Source organism: Anopheles arabiensis, chromosome 2, assembly GCF_016920715.1.
Source record: "Anopheles arabiensis isolate DONGOLA chromosome 2, AaraD3, whole genome shotgun sequence".
Lineage (NCBI taxonomy): Eukaryota > Metazoa > Arthropoda > Insecta > Diptera > Culicidae > Anopheles > Anopheles arabiensis.
Genome location: NC_053517.1, coordinates 42,556,315 through 42,584,275, shown reverse-complemented (window position 1 = coordinate 42,584,275; position 27,961 = coordinate 42,556,315). Strand labels below are relative to the sequence as shown.

The window sequence follows — 27,961 nt, the reverse complement described above, 5'->3', positions numbered from 1 at the left end:
GTGAATGGTGCGGGCGACTGTCAAAACCGGTTGGTCTATTTATGTGTTTACGTTTGATTTTTGCCTTTAGCCTTTCAGGCCTGTTATTTTACTGATTCAATAGTAGGGACATATGATGGAAATTTGTGCAACTTTTAGATACTTCCAAAAACATTATGTATTGAAACCATTGCACCTTCTATATAATAAATCCTTATTTTTGATATGAATTACTAGTAAATTCAGAACTTTTCGGTAGTTTGACTTCAAAAAATGATATGGGAATTATGTCTGTCTGCTTTGATAGTTCCGTTATAAACAAATTCAATGTTTGTTTTCACTTCAAATAGATGATTTTTTTTTCAAAAATACCGTTTTCTGCACAGGAATCATGTTGTTTACCAACCCGATTTGTTTCGTCAACGCTACGGATATGTTTGCCGATTCGACTGACATGTCGCAAGAGCATCCAGTAGCGTGCTTTCTTTCCTCTGACAAACAGCTTTAAACTTGTTGGTTCACATGAACGTAGCGTTGTTTTCGAGCTCAAAAGGCTGTGTGTGGACGTTGTTATTTTTTCTTGTTGCTGTGGCCATGATTTGAGTATAGCGTGCGTGGAAGCCTTCTACATCATGCTCTATCATAACACTCCTGCCAAGACGGACGCTTCTGTTCCCGTTTAGCAGCAGCAGCAGCAGCAGATGCAATTTAGGAAAGATGCATTTATAAGCGGTCAGCACCATAACAACATCAAAATGCTGGTAATGTGTTGTGTGTGTGAGCTGGTTTTCGGTTGGGTCGATGAAAACCCCCCAAAAAAGTGATGCTTTAAATGGCAGTGAAAGCATAACAAGTGGTAAGCACAAAAGCTGCTGCTGCTTGCACTGCATGGGTTTGCTAAATATGACGTCGACAACGCGTGTATACATTCTTGTAGAGTTTTGCAGGCCAGTGAGCATTCGGCACCAGACGTCTTCTTGGTGGTTTACTTAGAGGACGGAAGCCGCAACGCGCAGGGGACTGATTACTCCGTGGAGGGCACTTGTAAGGCACCAAGCACGAGCAGTAAAGCAACGAACAAAAAAAAAACTCGACAGACAGGAAGCGTCGAGCGATAGCCCGTCATCATCAGCATGCCATTATGTTGGCACATTATGCTACCCGCCGGGTGATAAAGGGAGCGAAACTGTTTAGCATTAGCAAAGCGGGTGACAGGCTAGAGGAGACAAAACGATGGTGTGTTCGGAAAAACTAAGGACATTTGCAAGGACTCTCGCACTTGAGCGTGTTTTCCCCTCGCCAGGCAAAGACGACACTGTGCTTCAAACCCATTCATTCAGCACCCAGTGTGCAGAACGCTCTCGTAGCCGGAATGGTGCGGAAGTAGTTTTTGGGTGAATAGAACGCTGCCGACGGTTATGGCCGCAGCATGACAAGCATCCGTCGGACATGTTCGCCCCGTGCATGTTTTGCGGTTGCGTTCAATTTTCTGCTGACGCACAATTGCCACTGCATTGATCTTTCGGTGGGTTCGATTATTGGCCGGGAAGTGGGGCACGTATTTCGTACGGTGGCAAAAGAAGCAATTTCCTCGCATAAAAGTGAAGATAGAGGCATCCGCTGATGGGGCACAGCCATATGCGGGCGCGCTCTTACGATGTTATTGCTTTTTGATGCGCAGGGAATAGGACAGAGGGTGTGTGTGTATGTGTGTTCGATGAGTTTTTGACAATGTGTGCTCTCTTTACCGAACAGCATTGAAACTCATCTTATGTGCCGTACAGTTGGCGCTTCTGAGGCATCGTAATTGCCACCGTAACATGTAAAGGGCCTAACCAAGGGATGTCCTTTTTCTTGTTTGTTTGATGCAGCATATTAGTAAATGTGATTGTTTACCATCGCTTTTGTTCCTTTTCTGTATGGAATTAAGGCATTAAATGTTTAAACTGCTAGTGAAGGACAAAACATGCGCTATAGTTAAAGCACACTCTTTGTCGACACATGTGTTGGTAATTTTGCCTTCACGTAGATTGATGTAAAGAGAAAAAAGGTATGTTTGAATTAAAGTTTTACATACCAATGGAAAGCTTTTATTCTCCCGTAACACACATACATTATGCTTTCTGACAGTGAGTGCTTTATTCATTACGCTGATGCTAATTGATTGTTTTGACATCAGTATTACTGTTACCAGAAGCAAATGGAGCGAAATTTACAAATGGGAAAACGGAGCAAACAGAGAATGAATTCGAAAACAGTGTGTGACATTTTATGGAAAGCTCCGTGGCTTCGTACCTTACTTGCGTAAAAGCGCAAAAATCTGTATCGTCATCACATTGCCCCACGACTCCCTTACATCCAAATGCGCAGTAAACGTGCACTACTTTGATGCTAATTAATTCCCCCCCGTCCGTCCTTAGAAATGCACATTTTTTACGCGATCGAATCAGCAAACTAACTAATGAATAAATATGCCGGAGAAGCACGTCAAGCGCACTCGAGCTGTGCTTTGCACATTGCATGTTCTATTGGAAAACGTTCGATATTGCCGTTGCCTGCTACGTATGGAAGCGCAACTATGTTGGAAGTGCATGTTGCTGCTGCTGATGATGATTATTATACCCTTTTACTGCCGCTGTAAGGTACGATTGTGTATGTATTTAGCAGCTTATTTTGAAACAAAAATGTGCCATGTATTCATGGACAGTTACAGCGAAAACTCAACCAATTAGCCTGGTTTTGTAATGCCTTTGCCAATCGAGCTTTATTGGACGTGTTTTATCGTTATCGTTTGATTTATTGAAATGTCAAGGTTCAATTATGCTATCTACACTAATGGCCGTATGATTATGATCTGAATAATGACTTATCTCGGGACGGTGAAAACTAAAGAGATAAAACATACCCGTGCCAAAACGCTCAACACGTTTCAACCATGCTATTGGCAAACTGCCTAGCTAGTGCTGCACCTTGGCAAATTTCCCTAACTGGAATTTTCTGCTCTTTTTTTTCAAAGTGTGTGTGTGTGAGTGTTTTTTTTACTGCAAAGCCCCCAAGGGCCATGGGTTTTTGTGGTCAAAGTTGAAGCTGAACTTTTAGAAGCTTCGACCATTTGCCACACCCCTCAGCATCGGGCCATCGGTACCTTTGGTCGGGAAATTACCATCTGTAGAGATCTGTGCGCCGTCCCTCCCGGTGAAGGTGGGATTTGGAATTTGCATTTCATTCGCTGCGGTCACGGAGGTGCGGCCCCGGTGGTGGAGTGCTGTGTGGTTCAGCATATAACAACAATGAGCAAGAGGAGAGAAAGGGCACCGCAGCGCTTCGGCACAACGGTTCGCATTGTCCGTTCGGGTTTGAAATACAAGCGGCGCATGGGTTGTGTGCTGGTTTTGTTTTTCGCTCGCCGTGTATCTTTCCTTCTCCCTCGCTCGTTCTATGCTACTTTCAGCTAAACCCGTTCCTACACTACTACTACAGCGTACAAAAATTGTGCACCCACTGGAAAAGAAAGCAAACATAAATTTCAGTGCTAACCATTATGCAAAAAAAAACAAAAAGAAAACAGATAACGGCGGCGGCGGCCCTCGGATAGGAGAACGAGTTTAATGGTCCCTACTCTCGCCCACCTTCCGCCGCAAAACCATCAGCTGTCCGGTGGAAGGAGAAGGGTGGATGATTCGTTCTAGGGAGTGGAAAACTGGGAAATGAGGGTTAGTCACGATTTTCTGCAGTCAATGGCTGTGTCCTCCCGTGCTGAGGCAACGGGGCATGCTTTAGGTAAGATTTTTGTTTTTTTTTTTATAGTACACTATGCCGACGTAAAGACATTAGCTTCGCTACTGGGCGTACACGGGTAGCATATTGGTCCCAAACCGCAAATATCACCGTCGGTCTTGAAATTAGACTTGAGGTTCGCCGAGATAGCAATGACGACTAGTTGCACTGCTGGTCTATACATGTGTGAGTACATGTAGCATGAACATGGAGCTGTAATTTACTAATTAAATTAGCTGGCACATCGGGCCTCTGCCCCCGATGGTACACGAGTTCCAGCTGAAGTTTCTTAATTTATGTGGAACTTCTGCTTCATCCACGGACCGTTCAATGCTGTGTAAAGTGTAGCTGCACCCCGGTCATGTTGAGTTTAATACTACTAGCTTAATACTACTATAATAACTCCAAAGTATATCGGCTGAACCATGGAACAATTAACAGTGCTGCTGCTGTTCCCTTTGTTTCGCCCCCGCGAGATGAGGTTATCAAAAATCAACCTCCAAGTGTCCAGCATTATTCAGCAGCTCCAAACACTACCCCATCTTTGCGTTGATACCTTTTAATCTCCTGTCGTGTCGCGTAGGGCAAACAATAAAAAATGCATCCATTGTTTGGAAGCTTTAGTGCGCTTGGCGAGATGGCAGCATAAGGCAGAGGCTGAAATCTCCGTCCGCTGCCCCCCCCCTCCGGTTCTTTGGCTTCAAAAGTGAAGCGAAACCACAGATTGCATCGCGCACCGTGCGCATCCCGGGGCGATGCTTTGTTTTAGTGTGTTTGTGTTTTGTACCTATGTATGTGTGTGTTTGTGTGCTTTTGTTGCTATTGCTTTCGCTCGGTGGTGCTGCACCGTACCGTAGATGATGATTGCAGATAATTCGCAAACATTGCAACAGACAGGCTCGCCGCACACCCACGACGTTGATGAGCTTATCTTACCTTTCTACTTGACCGTGGTCGGCTGAGCGAGCGAAAGCGAACACGGCGGAGGCGCAAGGGGGCATGTTTCGCTCGGGGCTAAACAATTTCCACTTGGCTGACTGACGAACGCGGGGAAAAGAACGAGTTTCTGTTCTGTTTTTTTTTTCTTCTACTCGAGCTCCAATTAAACCTGTGTCTTGTCCTCGTGCCCTGTCGCGTTACTTAAATGTGGGCGTGTGTGTGTGTGTGTAGACGGTACCGAGACGGGGCTTTTCCTGTCAGCAGGCATGCGTGAGTGGGTGGCACTTTTCTTTGAATTTCCACTATAATCCCTAACCTCAGAAATGCAGCAGAAAAAGGGTTGTGGTGCCGCCTATACGGGGTGACCTCCGTTCGCCACAACAGACCCCGAATGGTGGCAACCCCCTTTGTTGTGCTTGGGAAGAAGAGCAAACGTTGCAAACGTAAGCCGAGGAAACCTCCCATCGTGCTTCTTCACCCTTCGGTGCGAACTGCCGGTTACTGGGCAGGAAATTGCTCGCAACAGTTTGTTTGACTTTCTGCCTGTGTTTCTTTGCGGTCGGTGATTAAAAACAGGAGGCCTTTAATAAGAAAGAAACTCTGCTTGTCCAGTGGACTTGGGCTCGAACCCTTTGCCGGTAGCGAGAATGGAAATGCCGGAGACAGGCCTACACACACAGACACAGACGCTGTAGGACTAAAACAAATAATGATTGATCGTGGGAATTGCTGCACACGCGCTTATCTATTGCTGTTTCTAACAAGCTGTTTCTGTTTCTGTGTACCATGTAAAGTTGTGCAAACTTTGGTGAAAATTAGAACCAATATTGATCGATCGACTGTCAGTCTAATTCTATCCCGTCCTATCCAAAGAAAATATGAATCTGATTTTGAATTATGACTCACTTTTCTATCAACCCGTTCCTCAGGCATGCAGCTTTCTTCCGACAGCTGTAACTTCTGGCTTGTACGTTAATGATCGAATTATGTCATTTTCATTGGCTGGTGGTGATGGTGGTCGAGGGTGGGGGGCAGTCTTGGGACACAATTGTCGTTGTCGCATCCAGCTGTTTTGCAATCAATTTGCTTCCCTTTCCCAGCCTATCGCAAAGATTTATTTGGCCTTTGGCTCGAAAGCGTACCAAGGAAGTGCACAGCTCTGCATGAGAAGGTGGATAACGAGCGTCAGAATAGGTTGGTTAACCGACAAAACCAACGTTTCAGCTTGAGCATACATTTTGCGGACGAAGGTTCAAGATAATGATGGTGGTTTTGTTTCTTGCGACTTTTTTTTTGCGTAATATGCCTTATTGTTCACTTTCTTTCATTTCAATTGTTTCTATAATTGTGCTGTTGGTTGCGGTTGGCAGCAGGTCCTTCCTTTTTTGCCTCCGTTTCTCATTGCCTGTGATTTGCCCCGGGAACGTCTTCTTTATCGATTGATTATGGACGAAGGTTTCATTAATATTTTTTGATGACTCGGCCAAAGAAGCATGTGTCAGATGCAGCATCGCCACAGGGGGTGCATATGTAAGGAGGGAGAAAATATCTCCAGAAAAGAAGGAACTGCGGTGTATGAGCTTCCGTTTGAAGGAACACTTTTCCTTTACAAGCGTCAACGGCAGACAAGTAGGGAAGACTGCTTGTGCGTCGCTTTCCATTATCCTTATTTCATTTGGTTTTATTGAAAAGCGAACTCGACTCAGCTTGAAATCGATTCAATCAGAAGCATATACAATCATGTCCAAAACTTGTGTAAATAATCAAAATAATGATTTTGATGGCTCGCGTGATTGTTAAACCGTGTACTCTCCACCATCGACGCACCATACAGTTCACATTTAATTTAGTAAATGTTATTTTTCTCGTCCATCTGCGATGTAATTTTTATGTGAATATACTTCCCCCTCCCTTTGCTTTCCGTGCGCCCTTCGTACGCCATGCGATGTGACACTTATCAGCTCGTTCCTTCGATTGCTTTCCACATTACTTTAAGTGGTCGTTGCTTAGCAGAATAGCTTTCGGTAGCAACGGGCCCCTCACAGTCATCGCGCAAATGTATGCGCAGCCCGAAAAAAGTCCTCAGAATCATATCGTCTTTGTGTGTGTTGCCCTCGTTCGCCTCGTCTCTCTTGACCATTGGCCGGCTCTCTTTGTTTCCATTGTCGTCCGTTGGTTCCGCTCGTTAAGCGATCCATTACTTTAATTAAACGTTAAAACTGCCCTCAGGCCTACGGCAGCAGCAGTAGCAGTACACGGCAGAGTATAAGAATGTTGCCCAGCAGCGAACCTTAAAAATAAAATTCGTGTCTTTTTTCACTTAAAGGTAAATTTGTGCCCTTCATGCTATGGTTAGGTTGATGGATAAAATGAATCAAAATGCCCAAGAAAAGCCTCGATGGCAACGGAACAGACCCCCATACTCCTGAAGGATGTCCGGGTGGAGCGAAAGTGTTTGAATACATTTTCTTAAACGATCGTTATCATGTGCAATATTCATCATACTAAAACGTAATGAATCGCCTCCATCGCCCCTTAGTTTCTATCCCCAAGTTCAATTGTCGTTCGTCTTCGCCAGACCTGGAAGCGATACCTTTCGCCTAAAACGTGCTTAACCCTTTAAAGCTTCCCGAAAACAGAACTAACTACAAAAAGGAGGGTAAAGAGAGACGAGTGCCGGTGTGTCCCTTAAACCCCCTTGCCTGAAATGCTGGGCAAACAAGGAAAAATTGTGAAAAACTCACGTTCACGCGTGAAAGAAAAACTTCATTTCAACCTCCCTCCCAGGTCCACCCAGTTTTCGTGCGGAATGCAACGTCGGAGGCTGCTGTTTGTACTTTAGAAGACATAAATTCATTGTCAAGAAAGCGTCGCTCTCGGTCGCCTATCTTGAGGCCCGAGCGTGCAGACAAACAGCTTAAGTATAATGTCAAATATTTGCTCGCAGTGCTAGAAACAGTCGAGAAGATGTCGTTTTTTAGCAAAAAACGATGTACTTTTGCGCACTGTTCGCGTGTAGAAGCAATATATTTGGGGCGAATGTACAGCGCCTGAAATGATGTGACTCTACCGATATAAAACAGGCAGTAATAAACCGTAGAGCGTTGAAAGGTTTGGGAAGCAGGGTTAGTAGCTGCTGTAGCTCTCTTTGTACTAACATTTTGGGTGGGTTTCGGATCTTTTCGCGCTTTTTTTGTGGATCTTTGGGGAGGTGGATGTGTTATATTTAGCGTTTTAATACTTGTTTTTGCTATCACACGAGTTTTAACAAAGTTTTGTTGATTTCTTTACAGTGTGCCTTGCAGAGGCATGTTGGGCTCTACTGCTAATGGTCGTTTAATGGGCCCTGGTGTTGGTTCATCAACGTCATCGTCGTCGTCGTCGTCGTCCCTATCTGCCGCTGCTGCACTGCAACAGCAGCAGTCGTCGCACACGTCGCATCCGCAACACCAGCTCGGCCATCACCCGTTTGCGGGCCTTCCGGCACACCACCATCATCCGTTGCAGCCGCAACATCCTGCCCTTTCGTCCCATCACCATCATCATCATCATCATCATCGAAGCATTTGGCCATCGTTAGGTGCAGCAACTGGCCGAACTGCATACGAGCTACAGACCGCAACCAATGGCGAAGGTAGGTGGGGGTTTCGGGGATTTTTTGAATGCAAATTTAAACCTCACTCTATGGTGCTACCATTACGGGACTTTTTGTATTTATTTGGGTATCGTTAAGCTAGAAAAAAAACACTGAATAGTTAAAAGATCGTTTAATGTAAGTAGCTGACACTGTAAGAACTTTAGCGATTCGGTAAAGCGACATTTGCATTTTGTTAAAGTCACTCGATGAGAGGGGGTCATTCAATCATTTTGATGCAAACGAATTGGGACCTAGCGCTACAGCAAGCGCTTTCGATACTCTACCGCCGGTGGTTACAACCCATTGGAAGTTATTTGCTTCCCAATGGCAGAACATATTGAACCATGGGACATTCCCCTTGCCCGGTGTTCGAGCGACCGTCACGTTGATGCATCCGGAGTGGATGGATAGAAATTTGAATAATTGTACCGCTTATGGCCACGCCAGGTGCTAACTTTCACGCCATTCCGCTAGATTTCGACCGTTGTCCGTATCGAAATGGTGGCTATTTCCTTTTTTTTTTTCTTGGCCTCTTTCCATTGCCATGGGTGGCACTGGACGGATGGAAAATGTATGGGGGTTAAGCTAAATGCCTGCTCGACCTGCCCTGCCAGTTGCCTCTCCTAGCCAGACGCTGAATCCTTTTGCATCGGTGGCATCACTGTGCCAACAAGAATTGCATTCCTGTTCCGTACACGACTATAAAGAATGAACACGCTTATTTACCCTTCGCCTTTCCCTATTAATAGTTTTTTTTGTTCGGCCAGGGGTCCCGCTATCGATCCGTCGAGGACTTGTTGTAATAGTTCGTTTTTATTTTCCTTATGATGAGATGGAAAGGGGGTGTACACAGTCCCCACAGTATTCAGTTTTCGTAGGGGTGCCGAGTGACGATGCAGCAGGACATTCACGGTTCGCTGCATGTTCATTGATGGGAGAAAGAGCTGAGGCAAGGCTGTAGACAGATTGGAACATTTATCATGGTCCGCTCGATGGTCTTTTTGTGCTAGGAATAGTTCGTTTTTGTTCGATGTTGGATAGCAATGTTTTTGTTGGAGCAAATGTTTTTATTTTATTTCTCGCTATCTCCTTTATGCTTTTGTTGTAAACGTTACTGTAGAACGATTTAATAGTTCTTTGCTTTACAATAACTGCTAATAAAACAACCGTTTGTAGCATAGTTTTATATAATAACAAAATCATTTATGCTTTAATTGTCGATTAACAACAATTTTCGCATTCATTTCTCTGATGTGTAGGTAACTATTGTTAGGTTTTTTTAGTCTTTTAATTTGATCTGCAATATTGATACTCCTCTGTATATCACCTGACGCTTTGCAAGCCGCTCGGCAACGATATGACAATTTCAAATTAAAAGCAATAAAGCATGTGTCGACTCACGATTGATGGATGATTCTAACGGCGACCAATCTTTCTACACACGAGCTCACAAACGCCCCGGTGCATTGGAGCACGAGCCTTTTTTTTTCGTCCCTCGATGTAACGCATCATCCTTTAGTGGGTGAAGTTAATGCGTCACATCGATTGAGCGGAATTGTTACACGAGAAAACCCATCCGATGGAAATGGAAGGAAACGAAAAAAGGGGCTTACGATTAAAGTGATTAGAATGACGGTGAGGTTTTCTTTCTCGTTTTGCATGCCACTTCCATTAATCTAGAGTGTCTAGTGTGATCCCGGAAACAGCCGCCTCGGTCGATGACTACGCTTTCTTTGGCAGGTTCCTCTATCTTCTACTTTTACTGCTGCTGTGGGAAATCCTTCCGTTGTTACTTGAACGATACATCACGAAAACGGCCAAATGTCTTTCGAGAGAAGTTTTTTTTTCGTAGATGAGGCTACATCCAATTGGCGTAAATGTAGACGATACCTACCGTGTGAGTTCATAAATCAAACTCGTCCGGCTTAGTTGAGCCTAGAAGTGGTAGGATGGATGTACAGTATGCGTCCCCAATGGCTTAGAATCCACTTTAGCAAGGGGCAATGTTGTCAATTTTCTTTTAACAAATGCTAACAGTATGAGGAAGAGAAATTCTGCCACGGCTCCGTCAGAGGCTTTGCCAAAATGAATATTGATGATGCAGGATGCTCGGAAGCACACTCTGGTTCTCCCTTGCTTCCACGGCAGTGCATGGTAGTCACGGATCGCCGCATCGTCGTCCCGCTGGCTGTGTACGCTTAATATTGATCAGCACCACCGTCCATATTCCAAGAGCCGGCACCTCTCTGCAAGCCTAAATTGCAGACGTCCCTCAAGAGCCATCGATTACTCCTAGGATTAAATTGAATGATCTGTAGCACTTCGGGGAAGCGAAATTTGCATGCCCATTTGCGTTGTTGTTTTTAAATTCTACTCCAAAGCACCTCCAGGCTGTGGTTGAAACCACCACATATTTTAATTTAAACAAAAAAGTGTCTCCCCGGTAGCGTTTTACACCACCGACACCGGGAGGATGTCTACTTTGAGACCAATGTCCACTTTGTACGTATTTTTATGCAGTTCCCAATTTTTTACGATGGTACAATATATGAAGTGCTTTGCTCGGGCACCAGAGGTAGTATTTTATTTCCCACCCTCACGGAGGGAAATAAGTGTGAGATGAACATAAATAACGTACACGGTAAGTATCCGTGGGCTAGGAAAAGGGATATATTTTCTGGTTGCTCTGGACCACCACAGAGCGCGCACCCACTGATGATGACGACGACGATGATGATGATGAAGATCTAACCACAAGTTCGATGGAAAACCACAACCGTTGCGACGCTTGCGTACGGTTTTATACGGTCTTTGAACAGACGACCCGTGTGCCCCAGCTTCCAAGGTTCAGTCGGCTGTGTACAGTGTTTCATGGATACAGGCACAGTGGGAATCGAATTCCGGACGGCGGTCGACCGAATCCAATCGAAGCGTGTCCTGTGTTCGATGGGTCTACTTCTGTGGTTGAAGCATCCAGATACCAAAGGCCAGTTTTTTACCATACTCTCATTCTCCACTGTGGAAGCAATAATCAAGAACAACCGCCAACCATACACTGCTGCTCTTGCCAGGTGTGTACAGTGAACTCCATAGAACTCGGTTGGCAAGCGAGAAGGTAAACTGTACTAGGTAACAACACGCAGAGCTGCAAAAAATACACAGCACTGAGACATTATTGAAGTCGAACTTTTATGAGTAAATCATTTTTGTTCATTGATTTTAATACGATTCCGGTGGTTTTTCCGAGCCATTCCGGTTGTGTGCCCAGCTGTTAGTTGGAATAGTGTGAAATGGTCGTTTGCTGACCAGAAGGATGTAATTTTGTGGTTTTGTTTATGCGTCGATACGTTCACGCTGTGCTCTTTGCCGGGCCGTATCTGCTTTAGAGATCTTAAAGTAATTTAAAGTAACGTGTGAATGGAAAGTAAATGTCTACTGGTAAGCCTGCTCCGTGGGCCATCCGTACCACCTAGAAGTCGTGAAGAATTTTCTCTGATGGGAAAAAGCGACGTGCTACCTCGATAAATAAGAAAGCGCGTTTAAATATGGGATTGTCTGCCGTAGTGTTTCTCGTTAGAGGCTAACCTTCGAGGCCCATTCTTAATTAACCCATCACCGGAAGTGTACCTTAATCCTTGGCAATACCTGCCCGTCAATCGCTCGAAAAAGCGTTTCCAATCAATAGACTAAAAGCCACCAAGACGGGCGACGGCAAAGCGTGGATGTGTGAGTGTGAGTGAGGTAACCAAAACTATGACGAAACCACCGGTTCTGCTTCATGGCAATTTACGATTAATTGTGTGTCCGCACCCAGTCCCTGACCGATGTCGTGACGAAAGGGAGGGCCAAGATTCTTTCACGACTCGATGACTTGCTGGTTGCGATGCATCTCGTGCCCGAGCAGAGCGAAAAAAAAACGTTACCTGTCGCCTCTGACAGACCAGAAAAGTTTGGGGCGATTGTACTGTGTGTAGTATAGTTGTAAAATTGTAATATTGTACATTTTAGATTTACCATTTTAGGTTTGAGTGACGTGACGCCGCTTGTCGTTCTTTGACGCATGTTAGTTTAGGATGCTATCGGTTTCGTTTGTTTACTATAACTGACACCGCGACGAAAGGGATGTATGAATATATATGGTAGTGTGGTGTGTTTCCAGCTTACAATCAAACGATATTTAATATATTACAAAAAAGGGAACACCTATTGATCCCTCCTTTAATACGTCTAGCTTAGTTTTGCTTACTTAATGCAATATTTTACACAGTCTTAATCTCATTGCCGGTAGAATGTTTCACCGCCATAGCGCAGTGTATTAATTAAAATACGATATTTCGTAGGGTAAAATTTGTTTTGAGCTTTCCCATCATCCGACAGGTTGTATGAAGGCTATTGGAGCCGCACTGCTCGCTACGCTTGTTTGATACGCGGTAAGAGCCAGCGTGCATCAGCGTGCAGCTGGAGCAACCGCACGGAAATGACGAGACCACCCGGGAAAAGTGTGGCAGTAGAGAAAATTGGGACTCGGCTGATACGTTTCGGGTTTGAGTGGATTATCTGGAGATTTTTGTCTAACCTATTGTCCAGCCTGTCATACCACAGCGCACATGGGGTAGGGATTAGTGAATGAGAATTGATTGGCTTCGAGGGTTCACTGTAGTTCGCCAGTGCGACGGCAGCCATCTGATGACAGTTTTCGTGATGATTTAACATTAATACCGGATGGCATTGGAATATCGCCGCAGCTCTAGCGTGCTGGCGTTAGATGAGATCTTCTTTTTCACTAGCGTTAAGCCGTCGTCTGGATATGCTCTTCGAGCACAGGAGCCAATTAAAAATTAATCCTTTAAGTGCGATGGAAGGACGGACACATACAATTAGTATTTCCGGATTTAGAAAGAGAATCAAATTTTCTATGCATGGAACTGCTTTAACTAACATTGACATTGGCTTTAGTTGGTAGTTTAGTTTAACATAAAACAGTGATTGTGTATGATATGTGTATTTCATAGAATATTTCATAGTTGTTGGTACAACTAGTAACAATTATCAATCATGCTGAACATGTTGATGGCGTTTTGTATTGGTTTACACCAAACTGTTCATAAAAAAGAACCAACAGTTTCATGCCGATGAAATTGAAATTTTATGTTTTGATGAAACCACCCATTCTATCAGAAAATACAAAAAAAAAAAGTTGATCAACCATCGTGCACGTGAACGGTCAACTGTTGCAACCATTTGCGGCTGCAGCTGCAGCAAAACATCCATTCAATTGCATCAACCTATATTCGGATGCACTTCCTGACCGATGAAATCTGCAAACAAATAACAATAACCGTTCGAAACGATGGTGTACCTTCCTGCCAATGTACTCCCTTCTCCCGCGATCATCCGCAGTCAAATGAATTTCGTTGAAGTGCATTCCGGCCGTTGAAAAGTCAGCTAGCTATAGCACTCACACGTCGCCATCGATTTATTGCAAGTACGACGGCTCAAAGGCTGTAGCAGCAGCAGCAGCATCAGCACCACCACAAAATGCATCCGAAATGCATTCCAGCCAGCTGGCAAAGTAAATTTACGCAACGGCGCAGCGTGTCTCGCAGGCGGTGTTGGCAAAATACGAACGATTATCGTAAACTAAATAATAAACACTTGTCCACTTCCCTCTTTTGGATCCCTGCTAAAGTGCGTTGAAAAGATGCACATAAGCTTTAGGAAGCTGCTGTTGCAATGTGTTGCATCGGTTTTGCCAGTGCCGGTGGTGGTCAGTTTTCGGTAAACGGCAGCTGCAATCGGTCGGCAATGCATTCACAGCAAACACTGCCCATCGCATCGACGCGGATGCATCGCCAAGTAATGGTTATTCTAATTTTATCGGGACAGTTTAAAACAATCAATCAGATCGAATGTTAGGGACAGAGGGGTGCAAAGACTGTGAGCTGCTGAAGGAAATTATTTTATTGATATTGCGAATTTTCCGTGTACCGTTTGAGCAGTGTCAGCCTACGCTATGATTCCTACCACGGCGAAAGCAATGGCCATTTTGCAAGATTTGCAATGGGCCTGTTGATATTTTTGGAAGGGCAACTGTCGAGGTCTTTGGGAGGATTATTTCATTTTTTGCAATGATTCAATCTGCACCTTTTCTGGGTGCTGGGGAGGATTTTCGAAACGTTATTTATGGCATCGATACTATACTTCCTTGGTTGACTCGGTTCAATAATCACAAAACTTTTTTCATTACGATTCCTCGGTGTGAATATATTACATGCGGGGATTATCCTGCCAAATCCTCCTTCACAGTTGACGACAGCGAGAAAAGACGTGCAGTTGGTGTAATGAAGAAATGAATGTACGACTCCAGGAATATGTCTCAAGGCTGCAAGCTCATTTTTATTCCTTAAAGTATGATTATTTTTCCTCCTTCGCGTGGCAGAGAATTCACTGGTTAATGTTGTTCTTTCCGTTCAATATCACGTGTTTTGTGAAGTAGGAAGCAGACATGGCTGCCAAAATACCTCTCTCCTAACATATAATTCCACATAAAAAAGCTGCTTTTCCTTACGCGGGCCCGCATTCCTCCTGAGAGTTGACGCACGAAGCACCCAGGGTGGAGGAAAATTTAAATTTATTCACAAACTCGTCTCGAACGGCGTCAGGCGGCGAAAAAGTTTTCTCTTTCGTCGCTGTTGGCGTCGGTTGGCGTTTGATGATAGATTTTTCGGCGTCGATGAAAGTCACTTCAATGGAAATGATTTTCTCGGAGCGCCAGAGCGCCAAACGGAACACTGCTGTGGGGCGTCTTTTCTTTGCCCGGTTTTGGAGCTGTCTCAAGAGGTACAGAAAGGTTGTAAAAATTACTGCCTTGCCTGCGCTACTTCTCGCCAGAAAGGGCGAAAAGGTTTTGTTATACGGTGAGATTTTAAATCAACTCACCCCGTGTCTGCGCTCCACTGTGCAGGTGTTAGCAGAGGAAGAGGATTGATTTATGTAACGGATCCACTTCAGTCGATGAGGGTAGGTGTTGTATTGGAATATCGGCTACTTGCACCTTTGGGTGCCCTACTGCGGCTCCTTCTGTTTTGCTGGTCTGTGTTGAACAGGGGAAGTTCGACTCGAGAACAACGTTTATGTCGTTTTCCTTCTCATAATGGCTTTAATTTTTCGCACCAATTTTTCGTGTCCTACCTGTCATGTTATGATCGTCGATGCTGATCAACCGAAGCCTCCGCTGCGAAACTGTACGATTTATTAGTGGAAGAGTGTTTCGGAGGTTCGTTACAACTAGTAGGGAGCGTTCCTGCCTTACTACGGCGGTGACTCTCAGAGTGTAGCTCGTGAAGGACGTAAAAAGCCAAAAGTTCGACACCAAGTTTGGCATTTCACGTCGTGTACGCAGGCTGACAGTTTGGAAATTGGAAAATCCCCGTTCATCGGCCGATGAGGCGAGTGGCTAGAGGCATTGAATAGAGCTTCACCGCCACAATGGGCTGCAGATGTATTACCGAAAATTCTTCGAAGTAATGGCTAACTATAAAACGAACGTGCCAAGTAAGAAATAGACGCTTTCAATCAGAAGTACCAAAATTGTACGTTCCAAAAGTCAGTAATGTACTATGATTATGGGGTAGCATTAGGGTTTAGGAAAGAACGGTGAAACAACAAGGTCTTAAAGTCGATGTAAGGAAGGGGGTCTAATAGTGTTACGGGTATGGTAAACTACCGGCTGCAGTGAATGTACATTCTTAATAGAATGTAATGAATATTTATAGCATTTTCATCTTTTGGAATCGTTTGGCATTTCCTGGCATGGTAGTTGTATAAAAAATCATCCTACTTGTTGTTGGTATAGATTATTCAATATTCATGATAAAAAAGTGAAATTTCTATGCTTATTGCACCGTTCACTATGCTTTTAATACTTGATACGATACAATGCATGTTTCAGTTTACATCACAAACTTACTTAATTAATCTTTAATTCTAGCAGTTATGTTTCCATCGTTAAACTCGTAAGATTATTTCAGTTAAGCTATTCTTTGTAATAAAATGTAAATAAAACAGGAAAGAGATGTTTGCATTGAAGTAGGAATTGTGTTCTTTGCGTACTATTTGCCTCCAGACCATTCCAAACTGATTACCATTTTTAATACTCTTAATACTATCTTCTACTGCAAATAACTGCATAATTATTCTGTTTTTTTAATGCTTCATTCAAAGGCTTAATGAAAGAGCTTCACATTTTCGAGAGTCATTTAAAACACTCATTTAGCGCAATCAAAGTGAATGAACAGAAGTACACACACACGCACACGCTCGCTCACAGGGTCACTATTCAAATTTGAGCATTCTCCAAAATAGAACCGCAAAACAAATTTTCACTGTTTTAGATGAGGTAGTTGTGAGGCTCCGTTTACTTTTTTTTACCTTTCCTGTCTGTTTTGCCTTTGTTTTCCATTTGGAGGGCTTTTTGATGTTGACGGCGGTAAAACCCGGCGTTACCCCGTCCTTTCCAGGTGAATGCTAAACTGCCCAACTGGGGTCAAGCTAGAGGGTCCGGTAGCATGGAGTCTGCTCTGGGGAGAATGGGTAATGTGAATAAAATAAATTTCAAACGGTGCGCTAACGCGCCCAATTGCCCCGTTTTATCGTGTGGAGAGCTACTGCATTTCAACCAGACGAATGGTGGTGGTGGTGGTGAAGGGGGTGAAGGTGGTGCATTTCATTTGATTTAATGAGATGATTCCTGCCCGGCTCGCCCGGACGTCCGGGTGGCTAGGCTGGGCGTGAGACTTGTTGGCGTGGCACCTCGTAGTCAATTGGTGATAACGATAACAAACACAGACACACACTCACGCAGCCCGCACGAACATGGGGCAGCGGGTCTCCGTTAGCCAAGCACGTGGCACTCGTACCGTTTGAAGGCAAAGGAAAGAGCAGGAGCGATGCCGAGAGATTCGTTTCGATACAACGGAGAACCCAATTTGCATATATCGGTTTCAACTATTATCGCTCGATGGTATCGTTGGCTTTGGCCGTTAACTTGGCTAAGCGCACTTCCGGCAAGGGTTCGACATTAGTCTCCCCCCTCCCTCCACCCTCCTCTCATCTTTCTGGGGTTGGAACGCAAAGCCTAATCGCTGCCCGCAACCTTTACTGGGGAGCGCAGTGCTCAGCAAGCCGAAAATCGAACCGATTTGTTTTGTGTGCAGCTTTAGGCAGAAGTGGTTCTAAAATAACAAACCCGTAATCGAATTCGGTCACTTGTCGCGCACGTAATAAGAGAGTTTAACCACAGCCGGTCGGCTGGCTCGGTGGATTTTGATCGCGATGCATCAAATGTTTGGCCGAATCTTAATCGCATCGAAACAATTCGAACGATTACAGAGCGGTTTGAAGCGGTCAAATAATATGCTGCTGATTGGTACCTGCCGCCGCCTTCCCGTGCTGGTAATTGGGCGCTAACAATAGTTTTGCGTTACGAAAGCGTATTTGCCCATTTAAATGGGCGGTGTTTGAGCATTCGAGTGCCATAAATGATGCACAGAACGAAATGTTGGCAAACAACGTTTCGAAGTGATTGAGTGGTTCAGCAAATCTTTTTCTAATCCTTACCTACAACCGGGCCGGGACTTGCACAGACGGGATATGCACCCGGCACCTCGATAATCGCCACCAATAGCGCCTCGGTCACGTAGCAGCATAATGATGATGCTTCGTGCTGTTTATCACAAAAAAAACCAGTTGGTGGAAGAAAAAAAGACTGCCAAGTTGCCTTTAATGCAGAGATTTGCCAGCGTGCTGCTCTCCGTGCTTGAGAAAACGGTCCGATGGTTATGCCTTTTCCATGCTCTTGCTTCCCTGTAGATTGTTGCTTGCGTAAGCCAGTGGCAGAGGAAAAAAAACAGGAAATGACCACTTCCGTGACACCGGCACGGATAATTTTTATTTATTTTCAACGATGTCGCAATGGAGAGAAAAAATATCACCAGTTTTTCTTCTGCAATTGCTGCTCACAGAATGGGACGGTAGCGCGGGTGTTCGATAAAAATGGTCAATAAACTCTATTTGTTATCGTGTGTTAGCTCAACACCCACACCACCATGAAGCAAGAAAAAAACCACAGAAGTTTTTTTTATTTGTCGTGTTTCTTGACTGTTCGTTCTGCATCGCTTTTCGAATGAGTTTTATTTCGTTGCACTCTGTGTGGGCGGAAAAATCAATCGCCAGTAGTGGGAGATGATGCGATGGTGGTCAGTGCCCGGTCCCTTCGGGCGCATTGATGAGTGCAAAGCGTAGTGGCTGCAAGGGATGTGAGCAATTTCGTCTATCATCGTACCATAATTCTTCCATCGCCCAACGGCCAACTTTTCCATCGATCCAACTCCCCATCGCTTCGACGCAAGTAGTAGTGGCACGGACTTCTGGGGAGCATTAATTCCATCGGATAGAGTGAAGGTAAGGAGGCGTTCTTTTTTCACCGATTCCCTCATTCCCTCGTTTCCTTGTGCCATTACCAAGCCTCGATGGCAGTTGGCAGAAATCGTGTGCTAGGTGGAAAACAAACAGATGTGTTTGTGAATATTTTTTTCCTCGATTTCCTTTCGACGCTTAGCGTGGTACTACGCGCAAATACTACCACTCCCAGGTTTTCGAGCTGTCTCTGTGTGTGTGCTCGGAGCAAAAGAAAACACTCGGTGCACACGGTTTGCATGGTCGTTAGGGAGAGAATGCTTTTTAATCATGGTGTGAATTTTCCTGCCACTTCCGGCCTTTATCCAGCGAATTGCAAAAACATCCTACCACGCTACTCTGCCCAGTCATCTTCGGCCTTCGATTGGTCATCGTCTTCGGTGGTTGTTGTTTCTTTCGGTACGATTCCTCTGCACTAAGTCTCTCCCCAATTCGAATTTCCGGCTCGAACTCAACTGCAAAACTAATAGTGAAATAGGCGAGCCTCATTTTCGGCACGATAAGACTTTCCCGCTGGTCATTGATTGCTATTGCCGTGGCGAAAAGCCATCATAGTGCGAGTGCAGAAAAACTTCTCCGGACCAAAGTAGAGTTGAGCAAACAGTTTTCCATTTCACTGAAAGTTTTCTGTTGTCGAAGACTCGTTTCGTTTGCTTGGCGAACGAGCACGAGCGCGCGCGCGTATGTTTCGAGGGTAAATAAAAGCGATTCCCAGTACAGTTTTATGGGCGAACGTTGTTAGCGGCGAGAAGGAGCGATTTTTCTTCAGCACGAGAAGAAAATTGAAAAGCTTTACATTTTATTCAATCAATTTCATTTGCAATTTCATTGTGGAACCATTCCCAAACTGTACTTACAGTTTGCAGATGATTTTATCGACGCTTTTAGTTTGCTGCAAATGTTGAATCTTTTGTAAAGTAGGACAACATTACGGCTAAACCAGTGTTAAATTTTCGAGTTACCAATTCACAAGTTCGACAAACAAGGGTTTCTACGCCGCCCTTTTCATATCAATCACGGACTCTTCAAACATGCGAGCCAGCAGAGTGCAGCTGGTAATTTTACTGTTGCAAAGTAAATAAGCTTTCATTAATGCGGGCTTCACCGGTAACAATGTTGCACACTGTCGCCCCTCATATATCGTCCAGGCCCCATGCCAGGACGTTGTTGCAGCTTAAACCCGAGGTTGATAAAAATGTATGCAAATGAGTTAGCGCGGCGGCAACTTTGGTTGGGGGTGATGAATAATAATAATAAATGATAACGCCACAATCAGTGTCGGCGGCTTTTGAGGTTTCAGTAATGAACTGCAAACAACAACCCCTCCAACAAGGCATAATCGCAGGCAGTTTCATTTTTGCGACTTGCTATAGCAACCAAACAGCAGCAAGCAGTTCAAAAAAAGCCATGAAAAAAGAGCTCAATTTCTTTGCAGCACTGAATTATTATATACAATATAATGTTTAAATTATCCAACGATAGAAACTTATTTTTAGCGATACTAACGAGAAGAAATCTACAGAACACAGATCACACTTCCACCAATAGGTAGGTAGAGATGTCAAGAATCTATAATCTTGGGTTAATCTTAATCCACGGAAAAATCATTATTTGACCAAAATCAGAAACGGGCACACAATCGTGCGTGAAAAGCTAATGGAAGGAGCGGTATTAAAAATAAATCTTTACCTTTTCCCCACCACACTTCTCGCTGCCTATCCCGGTAGACATTGCTGTGTGACAGACACCAATCAAGCCAGCCAACAATTGGCCAATTGTGTTACAAAAAAAAAGCAGGCCCCCAAGCGAACGGCTACCGGAAAAGCGAATTCTGTACGACAGTGTTGGGCTACTGTACAGAGATGAATGTGGGAATGGAATGGAAAATCATTTCCTCCCCTATCGCTTGTCACCGTTGCAGCGTCTGTCAGCTGCGGATTCCAGCCAAACGTGTCCCGGACGTATATTGAAATGCGGTTAAGGATAATGATTTTTGCTTGCATATTTTCCGCGGCACGAATGCAAATTGGGGTGGATGTTGTGCGTGTACAGGTGTTTTTTTTTTTGCTGCTTGCCTTTGAATTTTTGAGTTATGATAATTTTATTCCACTTTCGCTCACCAATCGGAACGGGTGGCACCCGTTTTTATGGGTGCCTCAATTTCAATTAATTACAAAATCCCTCCTTACCGGCCACGACCCACGCAATGCACACGTCGGCCGGATAGGCGATTCGTTGGTGCGCGTCGGATTCGTGAAACCGAATAATCCACTCCCGGGCACACGCCACACTGTGCCGCAGGTGGGTAGAGATGGACGGCATCGGGATGACACTTTTTCGGTGCCACAGTTTCATCCCGATTTTCGCATTTGGTTCGTTTGTGCTGCTGCCGACCGATGGGCTACGATTTCAATTTCATTGCGTTTTAAATGCTTTATTATGTGCCTCCCTTGCTGCTGCTGCTGCTGCTGCTTCGGGGACTTACACGGCGACTGGCAACAGTAATCATAAACATAAATCGCCAGCAATCCGATATACGCCGGGAAAATGGCACACAACACCATGCCGCCAGGAGTGTGATAATAATTTATTAACGAACGAGAGCTGCCCCGTGCCCGGGTCCCTTGGTTGGGGGAGGGCTTTTGTTTTTTCACTGATTAACCGCAGTTTAATGCTTTATTGTTCTGCAGCGTTTAATTACAGCCAACTTTGATGCCAACAACGGGTGGTGGTGCGAAATGTGCGCATGGTGGTGTGAATCAAAAATTTTGTTTAACAAAGTTTGCTTCTTTTATTTAACAATCCATTGTGTCGGTCTCTAATGCTCGTCCATACCAAAGGCAAACAAGTCGCATACAATTCCAAAGAGAATCACATTGGATTATCCAACTTCTTCCAGCAGGAATGCTTTTCATCATGGGCCCGTAGATATTGATTAGAATCGATTGATGATGAATTGGTTAATTCAAAAGTCTTGTACATGCCTCCATGCCGCACTTTCTCGCAAGGCCTCAACAAAGACCAGCGTCATCAGGCTCATCCCCATCATCATCATCATCATCTTCATCGATTGCACGCTATGAATAATGCATGAATTTGTTGGGCGAGACGCACGCAAACAAGAAATAAACTAATTTTCCATCTTTCTTTGGCCTTTCTGCATTGCTGTGGTGCGCGATGCAGGGAGTTTGATGAACGCCAAACAGAAACCCAGAGCCCACGGCCACTCTCCTCGGCAGCGCTCGAAACGTTGTGCGTGGAAGATGTCGCGTTGTAGCTACCAAACCGGGCCTCAAAAACTGTCGAAAACCCCGGTAGCATACGGTCTCGCCCGCAACGTCACCCGCACCGACCGACCGATGTTGAATAATCACCCAAACAATCGGCGTTCGTCATTCCAATAGACGTTCTCTTTCCCCCTCTCTCTCTCTCTCTCTCTCTCTCTTCCGCTGAGCATAATCCAGCATAATACATTATTCACGACCAATGCACGTCCATTGTTGACGGTAGTGAGTGTGTCCATCGTCGATGGTCGGTCGCCCCGCAAAGGGGTACTTCACGCCGTCCGGACTGCTGGCGTGCGTAGTGCGTGCGTGTATGTCACCCTTATTGTCCCGGACAGGAATGGACGAGACATTGGGTCTCCCTCGCTCGGGTGCAAGGAGATGCACCGTAGTATGACGACGCGGTGGAGGAGCAAAACATAAAATTAACCCTCAATGGGAGGAGCAGCAGCGTCTCCGGCGTGTCGGGGACGAGAGACCCGAAAGTGTTCGTTAGAAATAGTGCATGTTGTACCCCGGGGTTCATTTCGTAATGGATAGCAGTGGCTTGGTCGAGCGTTGAGACGAATGTAATGTATGGATCTGTCGCACTAGGAGGTAATCCTTGTCCTCTTTCAATCACGCCAGCTCTATGCCTTTCTTCTGCCAGTCAATTCAGTACGGGGGGGAGAGGCCTAGTCGTGCGAGAGGAAGTTGATGCATCGTCGTCGTGCCTCAAAAGGACATTAATAATGCCTTCCATCTCTTGTCCGATGCACTTCCTCCGCATCGACGCAGGAAGTTTTGAGCAGAGAAAGAGATAAATCAACCTCTATCAAACGGGAGGACCTTGGAGTGATAGTATGTGTGTGCGCGCTTGATTATTGATTTCGGGCTGAAGGTTGATCCTAACAGCACGACATCCTCCTGCGGGTCTCTTGACATGGTAAAAAATAAACGCCTCGTTTGCTGTCCGACTACATTGGATGGGAATAGGCTTCTGGCAAACACACTACCCCAAACGTGTGTCAAAATCATCTCGGTAGTATGGTAAATGTCTACCACGGGCACAGAGAGCCCTTAGAATTGTGTTAGCGTAATGTGTTTGCCTTACACTGCTGCTGCATGCTCCTCACTGTCTGTCCATTACTCATCAGTAGCCAGTGTGCGTGCTGCAATCAACAACTCATCATCAGCAACATCATCACCGATCATCAATGCCCGTCATTAAGGATATTGTTGCAGCAACGCTCCGGATTCGTAAACGCAAACCAGACGGACGGATGGTGGTTGTTTCCGTTTTTACTTTTCATTTTTCATCCCCACTGCTTGTTGCCGGTGGTGCATATTAATATTTATCGGTGCACTTGTAAAAGTGTCATAATCAACAATTTATTTCGAAATTTTCCTTTATATACCCACACACGCAGGCACACAGAAACTTTGCACCATTAGTATGGTAAAAGGAGACGAGAACCCCATCATAGGACCCTTGACGGAAGCTTTTAAGGAACGCTAGAAATCGTCTAAACATTGAGGGGGAAAAACCTAAGATAACGATCAATCGGACACCAACGCGTCAGCCTATCTCGCACTCCCCTCGGCGGGCATTGTTTGCCGTATGAAAAATGATTTTCCCTACCATTACTGTGCAGAGTGTGAGGGCAGGAAGCGTTTTTCATTTCCACCACCTCCATCGATGCCGCTTGCCGTCGCAGAAGGAAAAGCGGCGAAACACGAGCGTCCGGCACGCAATGCTACGCAGACGCCTTCGATGGGAAATAAATCCTTTTTTTCCCATCTTGAATCCATTTTGTCGTACCGGCTCTACCATCAGTCAACTGTCAAGGCAGTTATGCAGGCTCGCTAGTTCGCCTAGTTGCTTTCTCCCGGGGGCTCTACGTCCTTTTGTTAGTACACTCGATGTCAGCTGTTAGGTGGGGGGAGCAGAAAAAAAACGAAACGAAATGCTTTCCCGCACGGGAAAACTCAATTAATTTTGCTTCCACACCAGCCCTGGGGACGGCTTTGCGACATCAAGTTCAATCAATCTCGTTGGTGGCTGCTCTTGAGTTGAATCGAGCGGGTGAAAACCATTCTGAATCGAAACATCTTTCACCATCATTCGATAAACATATGAAACATGAGCCCGCCCGGTCAATGCGCTATCTAAATGTAAAACGTTCCTACATCACATCATGCTTTACATTGTTGCTTTTTCTCACATTCTTTCCCCGGCCGACACACGCGCTAACATGTTGCAAAAAGACACCCTTTGCCGGGTAACAAAGTGCTAATCGTTTTAACACATACTTCTAACGATCTTAACATACTCCGGCTCCCAAATGTAGCAATAACAGCACAACTTAATGCACATCCACGGCATGTAAATGTTTACCTCGTTTTCATCCGCTCTATGGTAGACCCACTGGTAGCGGTGGGGTCCCTTGCTCTTCCCTGCTTTCCAACCCGGCACTGTAACCTGTAGTGCGATAATTATTTCAACTACATCTCCATCATAATCTGCTCGACCATCTCGCGCTCCATTGTAAACATGATCCGGTGTTGCCTATCGGCTGGAGGAGCTGCGGATGGCAACGCAACCAATTCGGATCTGTATTTGCGTTCCGGTTTTGTGTACATAGATATTGTACAAATTTAGGCAGTTCATAGTAATCATAGTAAATGAATGTCTAGAGTAAGCCCAACGGCCAGCAGCCCGCCTGGCTGTCACACTCGCATTCTGCACCGAATGGCTGTGACGTCGAGAGTAGTGGATGTTTGTTTTACCCACGTATCTCCTTCCGTGCAGCATCTTCAGCACACAAGGTTGACAGACACAAGGCCTGCCTGCAGCACTCAGCACTAAGCCAGCAGCACTATCAGGTGCACAGAGGCGCCCATTGCGTCTAATTGCAGCACGCGCCAAAACGGCCCCGGCAAAAGGTGTACGACGCGTGCCTGGGCCAAAAGGTGTACAATTTCTACAAATAGTTACATCCATTCATCAGCAACCACCCACCAGCAACAGACGGCCTTTTTGCAGGCCGGGCCATTTGCCGGGCCATTTGTTGGCAACAATATGCAGGTTCCCGATGCGCGCTTGATCCTTCCACCCAGGACAGGTGGCAATCGATGGTGTAATGTGTGTGCAGCTCGTTAGTCACCTGGCGCCTCCAGCTGGTGTCGAACCGATTACGAAACAACAGAATTCACACAACCGAAGGCATCACAGAGAGCCAACCAGTGCTGCCAGGATATGGGTGATAACAAGTGGTGTGGCATCAAAGACATGCCTCTGGAAGTGGACCGGTGCAAAACTCTGTCTAGAAAAAGGGTGAGCTGGGTGGGGGAGGTTATGAAAAGCCAAACCTGATTAGCTGGCTGTTATGAGCTCCGATTACCGATGCATGCCGCGTCCGGACATCCCAAACGATCCAGCAGTTTTGTGCATCGTTGGAATAAATTAAACAACAATCAAACGGTCCTCCTCTCCGCTGTGTCTCGCACTGTCTCTCGATTTTCGCCCGTGGGGCCATTAGTGCAATCACTCTTGGTTTGTTTGCACGTAAATTTTCACTAGAGGTTGTGCTTCTTGCTTACAGCCTACAGGTATATGCCCCGTTTCCCTCAACTCCACACTCAAACAACCAATCTACTCCACCGCTCGAGCCCATTCGTACTTGCCGTGCCAATGCAATGTCTACGTGTACGCGTGTGTGTTTATGTTTATAGAAGTTGCGTTGTGCACACCCCCCGGGGAGGGGCGGGTTTGGGTTTTGAGCAAACCAAATGGGAAATTTTGCCGTACACACACTGTCCTGTCTGCATTTGCTGCCGATGTTATGCTGTGGTTTTGCCATAAATAAGGCCGTACGAATTGTGCATTGCCGAGGGAGTTCGGCTCTAGCAGCATTGCCGACGATTCCTCCTTCTGTGTGCACACCCGCTTTGATGCCGAAAAGGCTGACGCACTTGCATTTGCCGTTACTACTGCTGCTACTACTACTTCCCTTGATTAATCCCTACATCCACTGCATCCTGCTGCTGCCACTGCTGCACTTGCACTGCGCCCTGGTGCGCCTCCGTCTACCTCACCCCTGGTTGGCCCATTTACCGAAATGAAATATGAAACTTTCCAAAACATCCCAAGACTCCGCACAACCACTACCCTGTTGCCTTGCCGCTCATGTTTCACCCGGCGTTGTGGAATTCATTTCATATCAACGCACACACACAGAGTAACCATACCATCGTCATCGTTGCCGCTAGGGGAGATGCGGGATGATGCTATCGTCATTACGCCGCAACGCAACGACAAACTGTATTTAACAAAACCAAAACTGACCGAGTTGTAAATTTTCTGGCCCTCCCTTTTGAGGGGGGAGTCCCCACGCGCAGTTTGCATTTGGAGGGTTTACGCAAACCGGCGTTGTGCACCGCCGTGTAAAAAGGACTGCTGCACCAGCTGGATCTGGATCTGGTAGGCAGGTGGTGGTTGTGGCGGGAAGGCAAGCCCTATGCAAACATCGAGAGTAGATTATAAATGTAAATTAGAAGAAGAATGCATCTCTGTGACACGGCGCCCTTTCAGCCACTGCCGCTCGTGTTTTCCCATGGCGATGACGCACAGTCGACATTGATGTTCCTCCCACCACCACACACACACACGCGTACACGCGTAGATAGACAGAGTGCAAAGTTGGGTTCGGTTGTTTTCCGCACATTTCTCAACAACAACCCGTCGTATGACTCCCACACACACACACATTTCCTGGCCCGATTAATGTCGTGTCCTTCTTACTGCTGCGCCACACGACGCATCAGGCTGCTGCCGCATCTGGTGGCGGCTTGTGCGGATGCACTTGATGCACGATACGGCGCGTTTCCATCGTGTGTTTTGCCGAACGGCGCATATCGAAGCCGTCTGGGATGCAAGAGCGTCATATCCTACGGCGGAGGTCGTTTCCCTGTCGTTTTCGTTTGGATGTCATTTAATATTTAGCCACCCGTGCGTAGGACGAAGCATAGTGGAATGGGAGCTTTTTGCGCCCCGTATTCCGACAGAATCCTGTGTGCTCATACTGGTATCGGGAGAGCGATATATACCATGAAGGGGGATGATAGTACAAGGGGCATCGGTAATTTCGTGCGAAATATATTTAATTTACCGAAAAGCCTCTTCCCCCGTTTGCGACATCCGGCCAGCCTACACTTCTGCCAGTGGTCACTGGTGCTTCTTGATCTCCTATTTCGGTTCGTGCGCCACAATTGCAATCATCAAAACACACCTTCTGATGTGTACACCTGGCACTCGGCACGGCAACGCTAGCGGACGGTTTGCTGTCGGCGGTGTACGGTAGCAGTCGTGACACTGGCGAGCTTTGGTTCGAGTTTTGCCATTTAATTTGTACCCACGTAGGCTAAAAGACCGGCCAGAGACCACACGTACACGAACGGCTCGGGCCAGAGACCGCTGGCAGACAATATCGAGATCCCGAAGAACGACACTGCTGCCTCTTAATGTTTCTAATGCAATAGAAATGCATTCGTTCGCTTCCCGGTCGACGGCTACTGCACCCGATGGGTGTTGCTGATGCTCTCCGGTTGAACAGTCATCGAATCGCCCTGTCTCTTCTCCTGGAGCTCCTGGCAAACGGGTGACAAACATTAGCGAGTTTTGGTTGTCTAACTGTCCTGCGGGTGCCGAGGGCTGCATCGTCTCCGATAAGGCTAGCCCGGTTTGGATATGCATTGGAATTGTTTAAGCATGCAGCAACTGGCCCGTTAGTGGCCCGGATGCAGCACAGAATGCAGAAGCAGCTCGAAACCGAAGGGCGGCCGGCATGATCAAGATTTCGTGTGCTTGCGTTTATGAGTGTCGGTTGGA

The 27,961-nt window shown here is 45.8% G+C and overlaps 1 protein-coding gene across 11 annotated transcripts in view; it reads left to right on the top strand.

Annotated features, from left to right (window-relative positions):
• Positions 1-27,961, top strand: part of LOC120896613 (protein winged eye-like) — a 305,930-nt gene that overhangs the window by 231,447 nt on the left and 46,522 nt on the right. For all 11 annotated transcript variants that reach the window (XM_040300866.1, XM_040300859.1, XM_040300860.1 and 8 more), the window contains one exon: positions 7,989-8,329. In XM_040300866.1, the coding sequence (XP_040156800.1) occupies positions 7,989-8,329 (341 nt within the window). The remainder of the gene's footprint in view (positions 1-7,988; positions 8,330-27,961) is intronic.